Here is a 16,635-nt window from a genome sequence, read left to right as displayed (position 1 = left end):
CAATGGCTTAATAGCCTGTTTTGATTTTAAAAAAATTATAAACAAGAGAACAAAAGAAAAAGAAAAAGTGAAATATGTTTTTCTAAAAGTTAAAATTAATTTATGTATAAATTAATTTGTAGAAACTCTCATATAGATTTCTTATTTTCTTTTCCAATAAGTATTTATGAAAATTTTATTAGAACAAATGCTAAATCTGAATTTATAGCCCCCAAAAAATATAATGTCAAGTTCTGAGTTTTAGAATTTAGTACAATCGTCCGAGTAGAGCTACAAGTGTAACATATAGCAGCTGTTAAAATGGACATTGTCACTTTGTAATTATAATTATTATTACAAGCAACATAATAACTTCATATATACCTAAACACATGGCATCCGGAACAGTACCTTGAACATAAAATAACAAGCACACCTCAGTCAAAGAAAGATTCTTTTCGGGGGGTGATTCTTTTTATAGAGATATGAGAAAACTGTTATTACAAACAAAGAAAAACATAAATATTTCCAGGATATTCATTCCTCAAGCAATCGAATTACTTGGTACTTTGTGCTAACTTTACTTATGAAATCTCTTTCTGCAGATTCTTCCACTGTTTCTTTTCTCAAAATAAAGAACCAAAAAAATCAGAGAATAATAAAAGCCTCATTGTTAAAATGCTCATATATATAATCAGAAGGCTGCCCATCCTGAAGCTGTGGTCGATCCAGAGGTGGTTGTTGTGGGAAGATTTTTCTGTAAATGCAAACAGACAAGAAATGTGAATGTTACTCTAGATTTTAGACTACGGTTGGGACTTTTAACTCATACAGAAAGCCTCATGGTTGAACAGGGATGCTCCAGAAAGTCAGTTGATGATTGATTGTTTTTCAAATCATTATGGTCACTATATGTAGAAACCTAGATTGATGACTAGGATCTAAAACTAAAACAATAGACAAATCTACCAGAATTGTCATACAAGAATAAATGCAGTTAATATTCTTATTGGTCTTTACCGAATAAAATCAGCACAAAACTAGTAGTACCTTTATGTAAACAAAGGAACGATAACTTCACATTTGGGGATACAAGATCAAGAATGCAGTGATGAAAAAGTTAAGCCAACCAATCATATAAAAAGGAGATAGATAAATAACATGCTTAAACAATCTATAAGACACAACGTTGCTGTTAAGTCATGCAATGCAATAACTATTAAGCCCTAAACTTTTCAATTACATGAACAAACATGCCAAACAGCCAAGAGAACGAGCAGAACCAGCATACCTGTAGTTGAGAAAAATCTGATAAAGCGTTGGTAGAATGTTTCACACTTTCGTATGTCCCTTTAGGACCAGTAGCACGACTGGTGGAAGCAGTCCGAGCAGCAACTGGATCATTTGGTGGGGGTGGAAGAGGAGACCTGATTTTCCCAGCTCCACTTGGTGGGGGAGCAAGACTCACGATTTTTGGCTTTGGTGTCGCAGCATGCCCACTGGTTAGGCCAGCAGCTGAGAGCATGCCAGTTCCACTAGTTGATTTGTGCTTCACATTAATCCTAATGGTTTCCCCTTCCTACAGGCCAAATAACAAACACACCATCTTAAACACAGGAAAAAGCCATCATGATCCAGGGGGTAAGAAAAACATACTGTTAAGACAATAGAAAAAAGTAAATTCATCAAAATCTTGGAGAATTGTGAAACTGAACACCCTTAGAAATTGCTCAAAAAATTGGATTTGACCAAAGCAAAATAAGGCCCTAATTGGATTAACTTTTTTATAAGCACTTATGAGAAAAGAAAATCAAAAGATATAATGCATTGAGCTTTTGCCCAAGCTAAAATCAACTTATGTACCTAAGCTTTTGGAAAGGTTAAATGAAAAGAGCTTCTATACAAATTTACGTGCATAAATTGATCTTCTTCTCCTATAAGTATGGAGAAGCTTACCGAAACAGATCCTAATTCATCATCACAACAACAATAGCATACAGTAGATACTAAAGAATTAAGCTCAAAACATGCATCATCTCAGTGATCCAGTTAACCACAACATCTAATCATTGCTTCATTCACTCAAACTTAACTAAACCAATGAAATTATACATCTCAGCATGTTTTAAGTGGCTTTTGTTTATTCATCTAAAAAAAAACCAATTCATCATTCAGCATTCATAACAATAATCACGATCGCGAATTTCGGTTCAATTACCGAATCAAAACAATTAGATAGTAGAAATTCTGATTGATATACCTTGAGCCTGTGATTGACGGCGGGGTGAATGTCGATCTGCGACTCCTCAGCGGCGGCTCCGTCTCCGGCCTCCTTCTCGTGCTCGCGGCGGACGTACTTCTCGTGATCGGAGAGCGCGACGTTGAAATCGAAGGCCTCGTTGCGCTCATTGAACCCTAGGCCAATGAAGGCGTGCTTGCCTTGGCCATCCTCGATCTTGAGGACGAAGTAGCGCGACGAGTCGAGGACGGGCTCGACGGCGGTCTCGCGCTGGCCGGCGTAGACGAAGCAGGCGGCGAAGAGCTCACCGGAGCTCGGATCCTCGAGGCGAATCTCGCAGCGGTCGCGCCGGGACACGACGCGGATCCGCCCCGACCAGATCTTGTCGGACTGGAGCCACTCGCCGCACTTGTAGCCGCCGGAGGTGCTTCGCGGCGGGATCTTGTACACCGACACCTCGCGCACCACCAGGAGCGTGTGCTCGAACGCCTCCTCCTCCTCCACCTCGAACGACATCGTTTTCGGGGAGGGAAAATTAGAATTACTTGAGTTTGAGTTTGAGTTTGAGTTTTGGGAAAATTTAATGTGAATTTGAGACGCTTTGTGAATTGCGATTTGAGGAATGAAGAATTGAAGGTGCCGTGTCTGTGTCTCGCAAGGTCAACTGTTGCGGGAGATGCACTATCCAAATCTTCTTTCTTTCTTTTTTTGCTTTATCTTCTTTTTCAGTAACTCTTCGATCTTTTCTTTTATTTTAAGGCATCAAATCTTGTTAAAATCTGCAATTAATTAATTGATACTTTTATATTTTTTTATCATATGATAATATAGAGAAAAGGATGTGCACCCACGCTATCAGAAGTTTTATATTATAATCATTCAATCACACTTTTTAGTATATGTTAAATTTATTAATTCTTAAAATATTAGAAGTAATTTAATAAATAAATTGTAATTAAATAATAATATAAAATTATTTTTTTATATTATTAGTATATAAACATTAAATTCAATAATACAAGAATGTAATGATAATATATTCGTATGGTTATTCAACCATAAATTATTATTATGATGACAATTATCATAAAAATAAATTAAATTTATTATATATAATGAATTATAATTATAAAGAAATGAATATGTAAAATTATTTTCATACCTTGCTACATAGTCTATCTTCTGATGAATACAATATATTGTGGTACATTGAATTTTATGAAATGAGGAATCCCAGTTATTTGAGGAATTGAATTGGATACTGGATGATGCTTAGTGGCATTCACAAAAGGTGCTGGCTACCAAGAAGGAAAAGGACCGCACACAGTTGGAAAATATTTGTTTTATCTGCCGTGGGATCACGTTTGTATTTGATCTGTTGGACTCATTTTTATGAGAAGGGAAACCGTTAGGTTAAAATCAGTGCGATTAAAATATGATAAATATTTTTTTTTAAAATATGTTTTTCATATTTCGAAAATATATTATTTTAAAATTATTATCTAAAATTTAATTTTGGTCATCTACTTAACTAAAAAAAAGTTATGTTTTAGTATAATACCTGACATCATTTAAAAGTGTTTTCAACAAAAAATTAAAATCTATTTTATATTTAAAATATATAACAATAATATATATATATATATATATATATATATATATATATATATATATATATATATATATATATATATATATATATATACTTGAATATACATTCTTAAAGTAACAAATTTTGTTTGAACGGTGTGAGTGAAGACTCTATGCACGTGTATCCATTCCAGGTCAATTTCTATTATCAATTATTGGATGAATTTATTTATATTTCTTTATTTTTATCTTTGAAAATAAAAAATTATCTCATATTTTTTTATCTTTAGAAATTTTCTGATATAAGATAAAGATAATTTTTAAATAATCGTATAATTAAATATGATAATTAATCACATGATTTGATTTTAATATGTAAAAATAAAATTTTATTCTTATTTTATGGATAACTTCCACGTTTATAAAGTAATCCTCTTTTATTTATATTAATTGTATTTTTTGTGCTATTAAAGAATATAATAATATTTCATTAAAATATTTATTTGATTAAATTAAATTCTCTAATTTAATTTTTTTTTTGGAAAGATTAAAACATTCATTTGTATCTAATTTCACAGGTTTAGCAATATTCCCTTAATGTCAATCCGAGTAAGTAAGTTAAGGTTAATTGTAGAGTATAGTATAACGATTAAACTCTAATAAGTTAACATGTTATATTTAATCGATAAATAATTTTAAAAAAATTTCTTTCACTCAATTACCTTGGTCTTGAATCTATTGTAGAAGTAAAACTTATTACCTATAATTAATGGATTCCTTATTATTTAATAATTAATTCTACAAGTATTTAATCATATTTAATATTCATTCAACTAGTGCCCTAAAACATTAGATATCCAAAATTAAAAAATAACCAATAACTTGTTAGTCATATTTAATATTCATGATAATAAAATTTTAATTTTAATCAAGAACTTGACATATTAACAATTTAATAAAATAAAAAATATGATAATAAAATAAAAATAATTTTTTATTAAAATTAATAACATGATGAATTGAATCTTAGACATCCAGATTTATCTCTATCATCCTTACCTCTAGTTGATTGATCATTTATGATATATATATAGAGAGAGAGAGAGAGTAGAGTTTGTTTCCTGGGTTCTTAATCACCCGAAGTGCGTGCAGATGGTGCTAACTATGTGGTGGGCTTGGAAGTGAGATGCAATGTAGTATTTTCCCAGGACCTGTGACCACTTGAGTATGCATGCAAGATGGCTCATCATAGTATTGCGGAAGTAAAGTGCAGATCAACAACTTAGGATCCGGGTGTGGCCGAGAATTGACACACTCATGTGTTGTCCCTGGGAGCTGGTGGTATCATTCGAAATCCAGTGGGGATGAGCACCTGTGGGTGGGGCTGAGATACTGTCCATCAAAGAAGTGTTTTGTGAATCAGATAACATGGAAGTTTATTGCATTCTTAAACAACTGGGAAGAGAACCGTACATATATCATTGCTTTCGAACATCAGAGCCTTGGCTTTGTTAGATTGGGACATTGATTTTGTCCAATGGGGAGCTGACTTAACCAACATGGATGCAAGCTGGAGTTCACCTCCTGATGGAGTTTTAGAGTTACTAAGGAATGATCTTTCTTCTTTTCTAACGCCATGTTATTTCCTTTGTACCAAAAAAACAAATCAATGAAATGTTTATGGTCACATCATCATCCTCGGTTAATGTTATTATTTGACAAAAATTTGTCATTGTGGTTTTGAAATAGGCTCCACTTAATGTTAGCCTTCTGTGATAAAATTGAATGTTGTAAATAGTTTGGATATGTTTCATCGTAAGAGATTTTACTTATTAATATCTTTATTTAATCTGGATATCAAATAAACTCTAACAATGTAATGTAAAATTTTATAGGAACATAACTATATGGATCAACATTTAGTGTAACCAGTAGCTCAAGATTAAGCTGTTATTTATCTTCAAAGAGGATCAAAATTAATTTTTAATAAGTAAAATTAAAACTGAAATTGAATTTGAAACAAGTTAGATCAAGATTCAACTAGTCAAAATTCTAAAAAAAATAAAAATCTAAACACCTTATAAGAATAATATCAATTTCACAAACTAACAAAAAAAAAGTCATACATGGCCAATTACTTGACAATAATGACCAATCAGCCACACTTAATGCAACTTCAACAATAAAATGTGTAATATAAATTGTAGTGATGCCATAATTTTTCTCACATGGAAAAAATATTCATATAGACATAACATCAAGAAAGAAGAAGAAAAGACTCTAATTTGTCGCTGCAAATTCTGATGGGAAGCATGGATCACCGCTTCCTATTGAAGTTGAAGCTGTTGCACTTCGTAAGACTTTAAGGTGAATAAAGCACATGAATTTCCAGAACTGTTTGATTGAAACGGACTGCAACCATGCTGTGAATTCTCTCTCTAACAGCAAACCAAATAAGACTGAATTTGGCTCTATAATCACATGATGCAAGGAACTTCTCCCGCAAACACAAGCAGTCAATTGTGAGCATCAAGATCTTTTGCTTGTAGTCAATTTTTTTTTTTATATTCCAACCTATATTGAACCATGATTATGATTCAAATGATATAAGTAAGTGGTTTGGCTTTAAAAAAATCATCAAAATCACTACTTTAACTATAGTACTCATATATAAATATAAGTAAAGGGAGTTCAAAATATGACATTGAAACAAGTAAAGGGAGACATTTAGGTAAAGTGGGAATTTTCCACAATTTCGTCCAAAGATCTCCAAGAATTACACTAGTTAATGCTTGAAAATTGAAATGGATGTGTGTGAAGAGCTTGGTGGTAATCTGGTCTAACCGCGTGTATATATTGACCATCCTTAGTATGCTTACAAGGCAAGCAATCCTTACTATGTTTAATTATCGAATAGTAATTAATAGAATAGATTGAAATATAACAAAATAAAATAAAGTGGGATGCAAATATAACAAAATTCTAGGCTAAAATACTATTTTTTCAAATCTGCACTTTAGTCCCTCTATTTTTTAATTGAGATATTTCATCCTTACTTTTTAAAGGTTTAAAATTTTAGTCCTAATTTTTTAATTAAAATATTCTGTCCTCCACTTTTAAAAGGTTTACAATTTTAATTTTTGTGGGCAATTTTAAACGTTAATTTATATACTTTGTGAATGTCAATGGACATCTATTTGTTTATTATACACATGATAAATGTTTTTAAAAATTATTTAATTGCCAAAAAAATTAATTTGTTAAAAAAGAATTAAAAGATATACAATTAACAAGTCTGAAATTGACTAAGGGGATTAAAATCATATTTTTTTAAGTGAAAGACTGAATGTCTTAATTAAAAATTAGAGGGACTAAAATTATGAATTTATTAAAAGTGATGAACAAAATGTCTCAATTAAAAATGATGAAAACTAAATTCACATATTTAAAAAAATAAAAGTATCAAAATTACATTTTAACCAAAATTCTATTACATTCAACTCTATTTCAGCACTTTCAACCATTAACCAAAATTCTATTACATTCAATTCTATTTCAGCACTTTCAACCAATCTAAATAGAATTATAACCTTAATTTAGTGTCTCTATATGGACATTGAAAATTTTAATCTTACAAAATTAATTTGAATGTGATGTAATTTATATTTTGATTTTTATTAAAAACACATATTTAACATAAAAATAAGTACAATTTTTTATCCAGCATAAAAACTAAATATTTGAGCTAATAATCAATTATGAATCCAAAACAAATTATTCAACATGATTTGGTGTGTGTTTGGTTAAAATTATTTTTAACGCGTGATAATTTATGTTTGAATTGAATGTTTTTATAAAAGCAAAAAAAAAGCTAAGAATAAAACTAAAAATAAAATTATTTATCCAATACAAAAACTAACTAAATCGTTTCAACATAATCAATTATAGAAAATTCTGTCTACATAAAACCAAACATATAAAAATTTATCTAAAATTAATTTTTTTAAGATGAAACCAAACACGTACTGAGAGATGACACGTGAAGAGTTGACATGATTTTTTTGGAGAAAAAAGTTGAAAAGAGAAATGCAAAACTAGAAATTATAATGGAGTTTAAATTGTAATTTTAACCCAAAAAAAATAAAAATAATGTGCCAAACAAAACAGTCCAAAAACTCCACCCAGCCCAGCAATCTCCAGTGGTATTATTAACTCCTTACATTAACATTAGAGAAAGTCTTCTCCCTTTTCAAGTGTGGCCACTCTCTCTTTCTCCGATTCATTGCCGCTCCACCAGCAATGGCCACGCACGTGAGTCACGTGATAGTAGCGGCAGCATTTCTTCTACTTCTTCTCCCTTTCTCTTTCTCCTTCTCCATCTCCCATTCTCACCGATCCGCTGCAATCAACCTCTTCGCTGCCACTCCCACAAGGTCAAAACCAAAAACCCTAATAATTAAACTCCCTCGCATCATGATCCCCACACATTGCATTGTTATTCTCTGATTCCGTCAATTCCGTTTAATTTTCCCAAAAAATAAATGTTCACAACGCTGCGTTTGATTCCGATCCCAAGGACGTGAAACTGTGAAAGGATTATTGTTAGATTTGTGTCGCTTTTTTTTTTTTTTTTCTCTCTTGAGATTTTGAACCGTTCTGCGTAACTCAAGTCAACTATTTGTCGTTCTTTGATCTGTTATTTTATCACAGCTTAGAAGACGCGTACGAGGCGCTTAGAGTTTTTCAGATTCTCGGAATCGAAGAGAAGAATACTCCTGTGAACGAGGACACGTGTCAGAAAGTAGTTGAAAGTCTAGCCTCGTCTTCTCCTCTCAAGGATTTGTTCTATGCCTTGAAAGTTAACGCCATTTTAAAATGCAATGTCAATGGGAACGTTTTTAAGGTACTTTTCTTTTATTATTTTTTTTGTTATGCTTGCAGTTTGAGTGTCACTGCTTATGAAAGTTCTGTTTGTGTGCTGAAAATTGATGCTAGCGTTTATTTATTTATTTATTTTGTTATAGGATATTGCTTCAAGACTTAAAGCCACTGTTCATGATGCGAGTGCTTTGCTTGACATCTACTATTCAATTGGAGGTTTGGTTGTTATAAAGGTAATTCTCTAGCCGCTACTTTACTGTGACCTTACACGGTTTTCATTAGAGTCCTTAGGGAGTTTTTTTTTTTTATCAGCCAAAATAGATATATGTTAATTAAGTAGAGTCCTTAGGGAGTACTAGTGCATTAATCAAGTTTATTTCCTATTCATTCCCTGTGTATGATTGATATCCGAAATTCTTTGAATATGACCAATGTTTTAAATATTGGTCGCGATCACATTGCGATTTCGTCGCGTTTGTTGATATCGCAGCAAATCGCAGACAAATGCGGCCTATGCGATCTCAATTGCAGTCGCAGACAGTTAAAAAACCTTGATGTTGCGGCCTAGATCACGGTCATGGATTATATGACTAATCTTCCGATTTTTTATTTTTTAAATGGTGGATGTGGTACTTTTTTTTTTAATTGTGACTTGCCTATTGGTAATGTGATATTATATTGTTTTATGGTACTTACCTTCTTTGTGCACAGGATCAGGATTCTAATGTTGATGTGCTTCTTGCTGATGTTGATGGGGTTTTCCAATCAATCAAGGTTTGTATTATTGTGGTTTTTTTTTTTTTATCAAATAAGGTAGGAACTAGGTTTTGTTTTTGGTAACTACTATTTTGGCCTCTTCTTATGTGGATGGTAGGGCTTCCATATAAGAACAGCACCCAACTACTGTTTTAGTTTCCCCCATATGATACCTCAATATTGTTGCAACTCCAATTCAAACTGCAATTTGCAAATTTATTTTGTGTCTTCATTGCGAGCAGGTTCTCAGTCAAAGTGACGGAAGATGGCGCTATAGTTCTGATAATCCAGAGTCTAGTACCTATGCTGCTGGTAATAATCTGCATGGAAATGTACTTTTTAGAATCATGTGCAGTTCATGTATCACTTGTTAAAATGCATTTAGTATTTACAGGAATTAGTAATTAGGAAGTTGCACTCATTTAGCCTTGGAATTAGTAGTCATTTCACATAATGGAAGGTCTGAATAAGAAACCATTTTCTTTTTCTAGATTCTCTCTATAGTATTATCTTCTTCATTTAGCTAGTCTTAAATCTTCCCCTAAATCCAACAGTATTGATACTTAATTTCTCTCATATGCCATTATGCCCAATATTTTTCTTGCTAAAGCTAGCATCATGAGATCCTTGGGAATATTGTAATAGCTGTAGTTTATCCATGCTAACAATTTAATCTCATCATATATTTCACAGGATTAGCTCTTGAATCCCTTGCTGGATTGATCTCACTAGCTTCTTCTGAATTTGATCAATCTAAGGTAAAGTTCTGGATCATTATATTGGTTGCCATTTTTTTTTTTTAAGTTTGTAATAGTTTTCATACATGTCCAGAAATTAATGCATATGACATTATTTGTGTTATAAATAGTTGTTAGAATGTTATTGCAGCATATCACGAAACTGAAGTTAAACTTGCCAGTTTAGCCGCATGCATTTAGCCTGAGTAACTATTTTAGTCTTTGTTATACATTCTTTTGTAGCTTTTGGTGCATCTTGCTAACATAATTTGTCTTGGCACTTCTATCAATATCTTATATTAGCTCCACATTGGCAGGTCAACGTAGTGAAAAATGGCATAGTAAAGCTTTTTGATGGCATTGAGAAATATGGTATGTGTAGCTTTGCTTTTACTTCATCCCAAATGATTGATGTTAATGCTTATTTTTAAATTTAGAATTAGCTAGAATGGGTTTAGCAGCCTTGGTGTCTGACTGTCTGTTCATAGCATTTGTTCTTTGGTAAGTGGTAGATTCCAAATTTCTCCTTATGTTGGTGCTTTTATGTTTCATCGCATTTTGTTTATTATTTGCTGCTTTTATTGTGGGCTTAACAATTGATCAAGTTGCAATTACCTGCTTAAGATCTAAGTTATCATTATTTTGCTGACAATGTGGGTGTAAGCTTTACTAGAAGAAACTACCAGAATTGAGGGTTTCTATTGAATTAACTGCTTGTAATGGGACCTTATTATTATTAAACTCAATGTCCTGCATTTGTGAAATAAGTAGCTTAAAGAGAGTAGATGCATCCCTTCAAAATGCTTGAATCTTGACAATCCTATATATCTATGTTGGTTTGTGATTGTTGCATGTTTGCTTCAACGTGTTTCTGTGCTGCGGAGTGCTATTTTCTATCAAATGACATAATTTGCTTGAAGCTCATATTTTTTTTCCATTTGTATTTTTTTTGGGTATTGCACTTACATTGCCCTGCCGTTCTCTATCCCTTATACTTCACCTACTGCACTCAACCTATTGTCATTTTTCAGAGGATGGAACCTTTTATTTTGATGAGAAATATGTTGGTGGACATGAGCAACGGGGTTCTCTTTCCACAACTTCTTCAGTTGTTAGAGGGGTTACTGCATTTGCTGCTGTAACTTCTGGAAAAATAAATGTATGTGGAGTGTAAGGAATTACTGTTTATTTTTTTTTTCAATCTGTTAGAATTTAATGCTAATGTTTTTGGCTTTGTGTTTTCCAGCTTCCAGGGGATAAAATATTGGGTCTGGCAAAATTTTTCTTGGGCATTGGAATCCCTGGAGATGCCAAGGACTTCTTCAATCAAGTTGAGTCATTAGCTTTTCTAGAGAGCAACAGGCAAGTGCTTTTCTAAAAACAATCTTATTTTAAATTGCAGCTTTATGGGGGATATTTCCATATATTTTCCTGTATCTTCTTTGCCGAGATATCTTAACCTCATTATATGTAGTGATAATATGTAACTTGTATTTCTTATTGTGGTGTAGGATTTCCATTCCATTGATATTGTCACTCCCAGAAACAGCTTATTCATTGACCAAGAAAGGCCAGCTTAAGGTATTTAACTAATTTAATATGTCTAGAATCCTTATTTTACTACTATTATAAATTTTAATTAGTTTTTCGTTGAAATTGGGATAGTTGATGGGGTAATCCCATTGCCTTATCACGACATTTGTCATTTTTGTCTGGCAAAAGGAAAGTAGGAAATAGTTGGTGAATGGTGATCTAGTAGCCATTTGGTTGTAGTCGATTTTGAGTCTCAGCCATCCTGTAAATTTATAGTTCTCTCTCCATTTGCTGTCATAATCTTGCTGTTAATGAGTCTGACCTCTGAGAAATTTATTAAAGCAGTTCACAGTTTAGGCTTCCTTTGTAACTATAGGATAGTACTTGTTATTATTAGCCCATTAATTTTCAATGGTTTTTATTTAGAATGATTAACAAGCTCTACCTTGCATTCTGGTTGCATTATCCCCTATTTATTTTTTGTTGATTCTTCTGCATGCAGTTCTACATTAATATCTCACCCATTTTCATTAATATCTGCAGCAGCATCTGCTTTCCTCAACTAAACAATTTTACTTTCTGTTGTGGTCTCTTTGCAGTATTAGATTTGTGATTGTGCAATACTTCTGCATTTCTACTCTACTTTTCTGTTTTCAATACTGTTAGGAATATCTGACAAATTTCTATTTCAAATCAGGTCAAGGTGAATACAGTGCTTGGTTCAGCTGCACCACCGTTAACAGTGAAGCTTGTCCGTGCTTTTAGCACAGGTGCAAAAGATTCAGCTATTATTGACAGCAAGGTGAGTGATGAGTCAATCACTTATTCCGAGGGGTGAGGCTTGAGAATATTTTCCCCCTCAGATGCAATCATTTAGTTTCCTGGGATTCTTTCTTATCTCTGGTGACCTCTATGATAGGAGCTCCGGTATGACCAAGAAAGTGGATTTCATGTCTTGGATGCTTTGCCGAAGAATGTGGATGTGGGGACATATGTGTTTGTTTTTGAGGTATTCCTGTTTGTTTAATTTTAGTTACTTATTTCTCATTTAGTTACATCAAGGTATGTTTGTATCTACCTTCAGTATAATTTTACCCTATTTTGCAGATTGTGCTTCATGATTTTGGCAGTGAAAAAGTTTATGCAACTGGAGGCCAAATTCATGTACCAATATATGTCACTGGAATTATTGAAGTTGGTAATGCAGAAATCACAGTTCTTGACAGTGATCTTGGAAGTGCTGAAACCCAGAAAAAGTATGTTGTCTATTTTGGTTTAATATCCTATTTGTAAGTTATCAATGGTGATATATAGGTTTTTTTTTCTCCTTCTAATTAGTATGTTCAATGATTGTCATTCTATCATGTGTTTGAAGTCTGAACTGTTGCATATGAATTTATATCTCTTCTGCATTTTTACATGTAACTCTTGTATGGCTTTGATTTTTTTTTAATTTTTTACTTTCATTTATGCTTGTCCTAACCAGGCTAGATTTGGCTGGAAATGATGCCGTTTCACTCTCAGCTAACCACCTGCAGAAGTTGAGGTTTTCTTTCCAATTGACAACTCCTCATGGTCATGTTTTTAAGCCTCATCAGGTTTGCAGTCGCCTCTTGGACCTTTTGAATGAATGTCATTTCAATGCTGTTTATTGAGGTATTTGTTGTTCTGCAGGCGTTTTTCAAGTTGAGACATGAGACAAAGGTTGAACACATCTTTGTGGTTGGAAATACCGGCAAGAAGTTTGAGAAAGTTCTCGTTAAGTATCTCTTGTTACATATTATTTCATTGTCTGGGTTTTGAAGTTTATCCTTGAGTACTTGTTCAGTTTGTTACATTGTATGATAAATAACTATTATACAGCTGAATCCTCACAATTCATTATAGTGTGTATATCATCCAATATAAAAATCAAGAGACAAGACCATCATTAACGTATTGCAACTTTAATCACTTGTAAGGCAACTGCAAGTTTTTTTTTAATCTTTAATTGGAACTATTGAGCTTGGCTGTGATACAATTGCTTATCATTTTTTGTTTTGCCCTTTTATATTGGGGGAATGCTGCAACATTATTTTGATTCTCATTTTCCTCCAATGGTTCTCTCTCTCACTTAGCTTACATTGTTATTTTGGCTTGTAGGATTTTCTTGGCTTGGTGGAGAAACTTTTCTATCTCTCGGGAAAATATGAAATTGAGCTGACTGTTGGTGATGCTGTCATGGTATCTGGCACTACCTCCACATTTTAAATCTCCCCTCTCCACCTGCCCCCTTCTCCCCCTATAGTCTTGCTGAATCTGAGTGAAAATATTGTATTTCAGGAGAACTCTTTCTTACGGCTACTTGGCCATGTTGAATTAGATCTTCCAGAAGCACCTGAGAAAGCACCCCGTCCTCCACCACCACCTGTTGATCCTTACTCAAGATATGGGCCCAAAGCAGAGATTACCCATATATTCAGGTCTCCTGAAAAGAGACCTCACCAGGAACTCTCTCTTGCTTTCTTGGGTTTGATCCTTTTGCCATTCATTGGCTTTTTGGTTGGGGTAAGTCTCAATATAATTCCCACTAGAAAGTGGCATAAATATACTTGTTATTTAAGAGAAAAGGGAATTGGAGATAAGAATGGGAAAAATAAGAGAAATGGAAACAGAAATGTGGTATGTGATAAGAACCAGCCCAATGTAGGGAAGCCCTTTAAGGTCTACACTCATACCTGTTAGTATGGCTATACAGACATGCTATTTATTTTATGGAAAATATGCTTTTTTGATGGTAAAGGATTTTTTTGGCACTTGCGTTCAGTGTTGTCACAACAATGTTGTTAAGCTGTTTTTATCCTTTGATTTGGTCTATCTTCCTTTATAGTCCGTGGTTTTTACTCTGTTTTATGTCATTGGCAGTTATTGCGCTTGGGGGTGAACCTAAAGAATTTCCCTGGTTCAACAGTACCTGCCACATTTGGGATCCTTTTCCATGTTGGTATTGCGGCGGTTTTGTTACTTTATGTACTTTTCTGGTTGAAGGTATGTCCACTCTACATTCAGGTAGCACTATTAAATGATCTATGATCCAAGTAATCATGAAGTCAGGTTCTTCTATTAGGTGGTATCTATTGATGCATGTAATGCAAAAGTAATTTATTATTAATCAGAAGCATTATCTCCCCTGATGAAATGCTTAACTGGCATAGCCAGTGATGTTGATCCATAGGTGTTTTCTTTGGGACTGTTCATTTTTATTCCATTTCTCTTCTGGCACGGCAATATTATCAGTTTGTTCCAACTTCTGAAATGTTTTTCTCTTTTTTGGCCGTGTGCAGCTGGACCTGTTCACTACACTCAAAGCATTTGGTCTTTTGGGAGCTATACTGATGTTTGTGGGGCACAGAATTCTTTCTCATCTCGCTTTTACATCTGCCAAGTTGAAATCTGCATGAGTGAAACAACAAATAATTTCTATTTATAAAGACAATGAAAATTTGAGTTTTTTTTTCCCTTTTAAGGAATGGTACTAATTCAATTTTGTAGGACCGTTGTTAAATTATCTAATGACAAATTTAGAGAGCTCAATTGTATCCTATAGAGAAGAGAACTCAATTACATTGCAAGGGAATGTTTGGTAAGAGAGAAATTCTTGGTTTTTCGAGAATCATAGGTCTGGAGACTTAGTTTCTCATATTTGGTATCAATTTTAAGAAAATAATATTATTGGGAAAAGATGTTTTTTTGGGAATGTCTTTTAATAAGTTTTTCACATTTTCTCATGGGGGAGGTGAATTTTTTTTTTTAATAATTTTTCTTTTACTACAGTAATAATATCATGTTATTTTTTATTAAATTATTTAATGTAGTAAAAATATCGTTTAACTTTTTAATTATTAAAAAATTTATTTTAAGATTTCAATGCGCAATCAAATAAATTTTATTTATTTTCAGGAAATATGATTTCAGATTCAAGATTTTCAGGCATGAAAGTTTTCTTTCCAATCAAACACCCCTTGAGAGAAAAGCTTTAATTGAGTCTGGGCTGATCCTGATGAACGTCATTGGCAAACCAGTTATTTTAGCATATATGTTACCTCCCCTTGACGTTACGGTAAGCTGCTAGTTTTGTGGAGACTTCACGGTCCATAATTCATATCAATGTATTCTCCACTTACCTTGTTCCACATCTACTACTAATATATTCACACACAACAACAAAAATTGCTAGTATCATATTTTACATATTACATTTTATTTTGGAAATTGCTCCCTAAAGTGAATTGGTAAAGGTGTGTCTATTTTTAAATTTTAGCTAGTTAGGGTTCTCAGTATGCTTGAAATTAAATTAAGGATGGATATGCAATTACTATAAAGGCAAATTTATTTTGAAGGGGTTCTGTTCCAACTTAAGTAATTTATGTCATGTGAGATTGTCATTTAATGTCTTGAGTTTCAGCATTGGATAAAGGTTGGACAAACAATGCTAATTACATACTCGCATAAACTATGATTAAAGTCGGTTCAACCTAATTTTTTACGCATAAACTTTGATTTCTTCACCTTAAAGTTGAGTATAGGTTGGAAGAATTTAATCCGAGTGATCATGGTCTGTTTGAGTCAGTAACTTGAGTCTACCTGAGAACTGAGGTTAATCGAGTTGGGTTGAGTAATCATAAACCTAATGAGTTTTGGGGTCTGATTTAGGCTATGGATTTGGTTGGCCTAACTTGGAAGTTATCTTTATTTAATTAATTTATAAACTTTTCCCTTTAATAGAAATGTAAGAGGCGTGATGTATTATTGATTTGTTCTTTGTTAATTTATACAAATTAATGATGTTACACTTTTGTTAATTCTATGTTAAATGAAAATTCGAGGTAATAGACTTAATTTGAATAATTGAGAAATTAAGAAGATTAAATACAAATAATT

The 16,635-nt window shown here is 32.9% G+C and overlaps 2 protein-coding genes across 2 annotated transcripts; one reads left to right on the top strand and one right to left on the bottom strand.

Moving 5' to 3' along the window:
- Positions 1-293: 293 nt before the first annotated feature.
- Positions 294-2,968, bottom strand: LOC100818018 (uncharacterized protein At1g03900). Its single transcript, XM_003537005.5, has 3 exons — positions 2,240-2,968; positions 1,271-1,558; positions 294-736 (listed from the first exon to the last, which is right to left on the bottom strand). Exons 1-3 carry the CDS (start codon positions 2,732-2,734, stop codon positions 674-676), a joined length of 846 nt encoding a protein of 281 aa, XP_003537053.1. The 5' UTR covers positions 2,735-2,968; the 3' UTR covers positions 294-673.
- Positions 2,969-8,001: 5,033 nt separating this feature from the next.
- Positions 8,002-15,349, top strand: LOC100814831 (dolichyl-diphosphooligosaccharide--protein glycosyltransferase subunit 2). The gene is made up of 19 exons (XM_003537000.5): positions 8,002-8,241; positions 8,519-8,711; positions 8,833-8,922; positions 9,401-9,463; positions 9,688-9,757; positions 10,139-10,203; positions 10,500-10,554; positions 11,214-11,341; positions 11,429-11,544; positions 11,694-11,763; positions 12,413-12,517; positions 12,635-12,724; positions 12,823-12,971; positions 13,202-13,313; positions 13,390-13,473; positions 13,858-13,938; positions 14,038-14,262; positions 14,620-14,742; positions 15,039-15,349. Exons 1-19 carry the CDS (start codon positions 8,108-8,110, stop codon positions 15,153-15,155), a joined length of 2,070 nt encoding a protein of 689 aa, XP_003537048.1. The 5' UTR covers positions 8,002-8,107; the 3' UTR covers positions 15,156-15,349.
- Positions 15,350-16,635: the final 1,286 nt, after the last annotated feature.

Source organism: Glycine max, chromosome 10 (assembly GCF_000004515.6).
Source record: "Glycine max cultivar Williams 82 chromosome 10, Glycine_max_v4.0, whole genome shotgun sequence".
NCBI lineage: Eukaryota > Viridiplantae > Streptophyta > Magnoliopsida > Fabales > Fabaceae > Glycine > Glycine max.
This window is presented reverse-complemented; position numbering and strand designations above follow the sequence as displayed.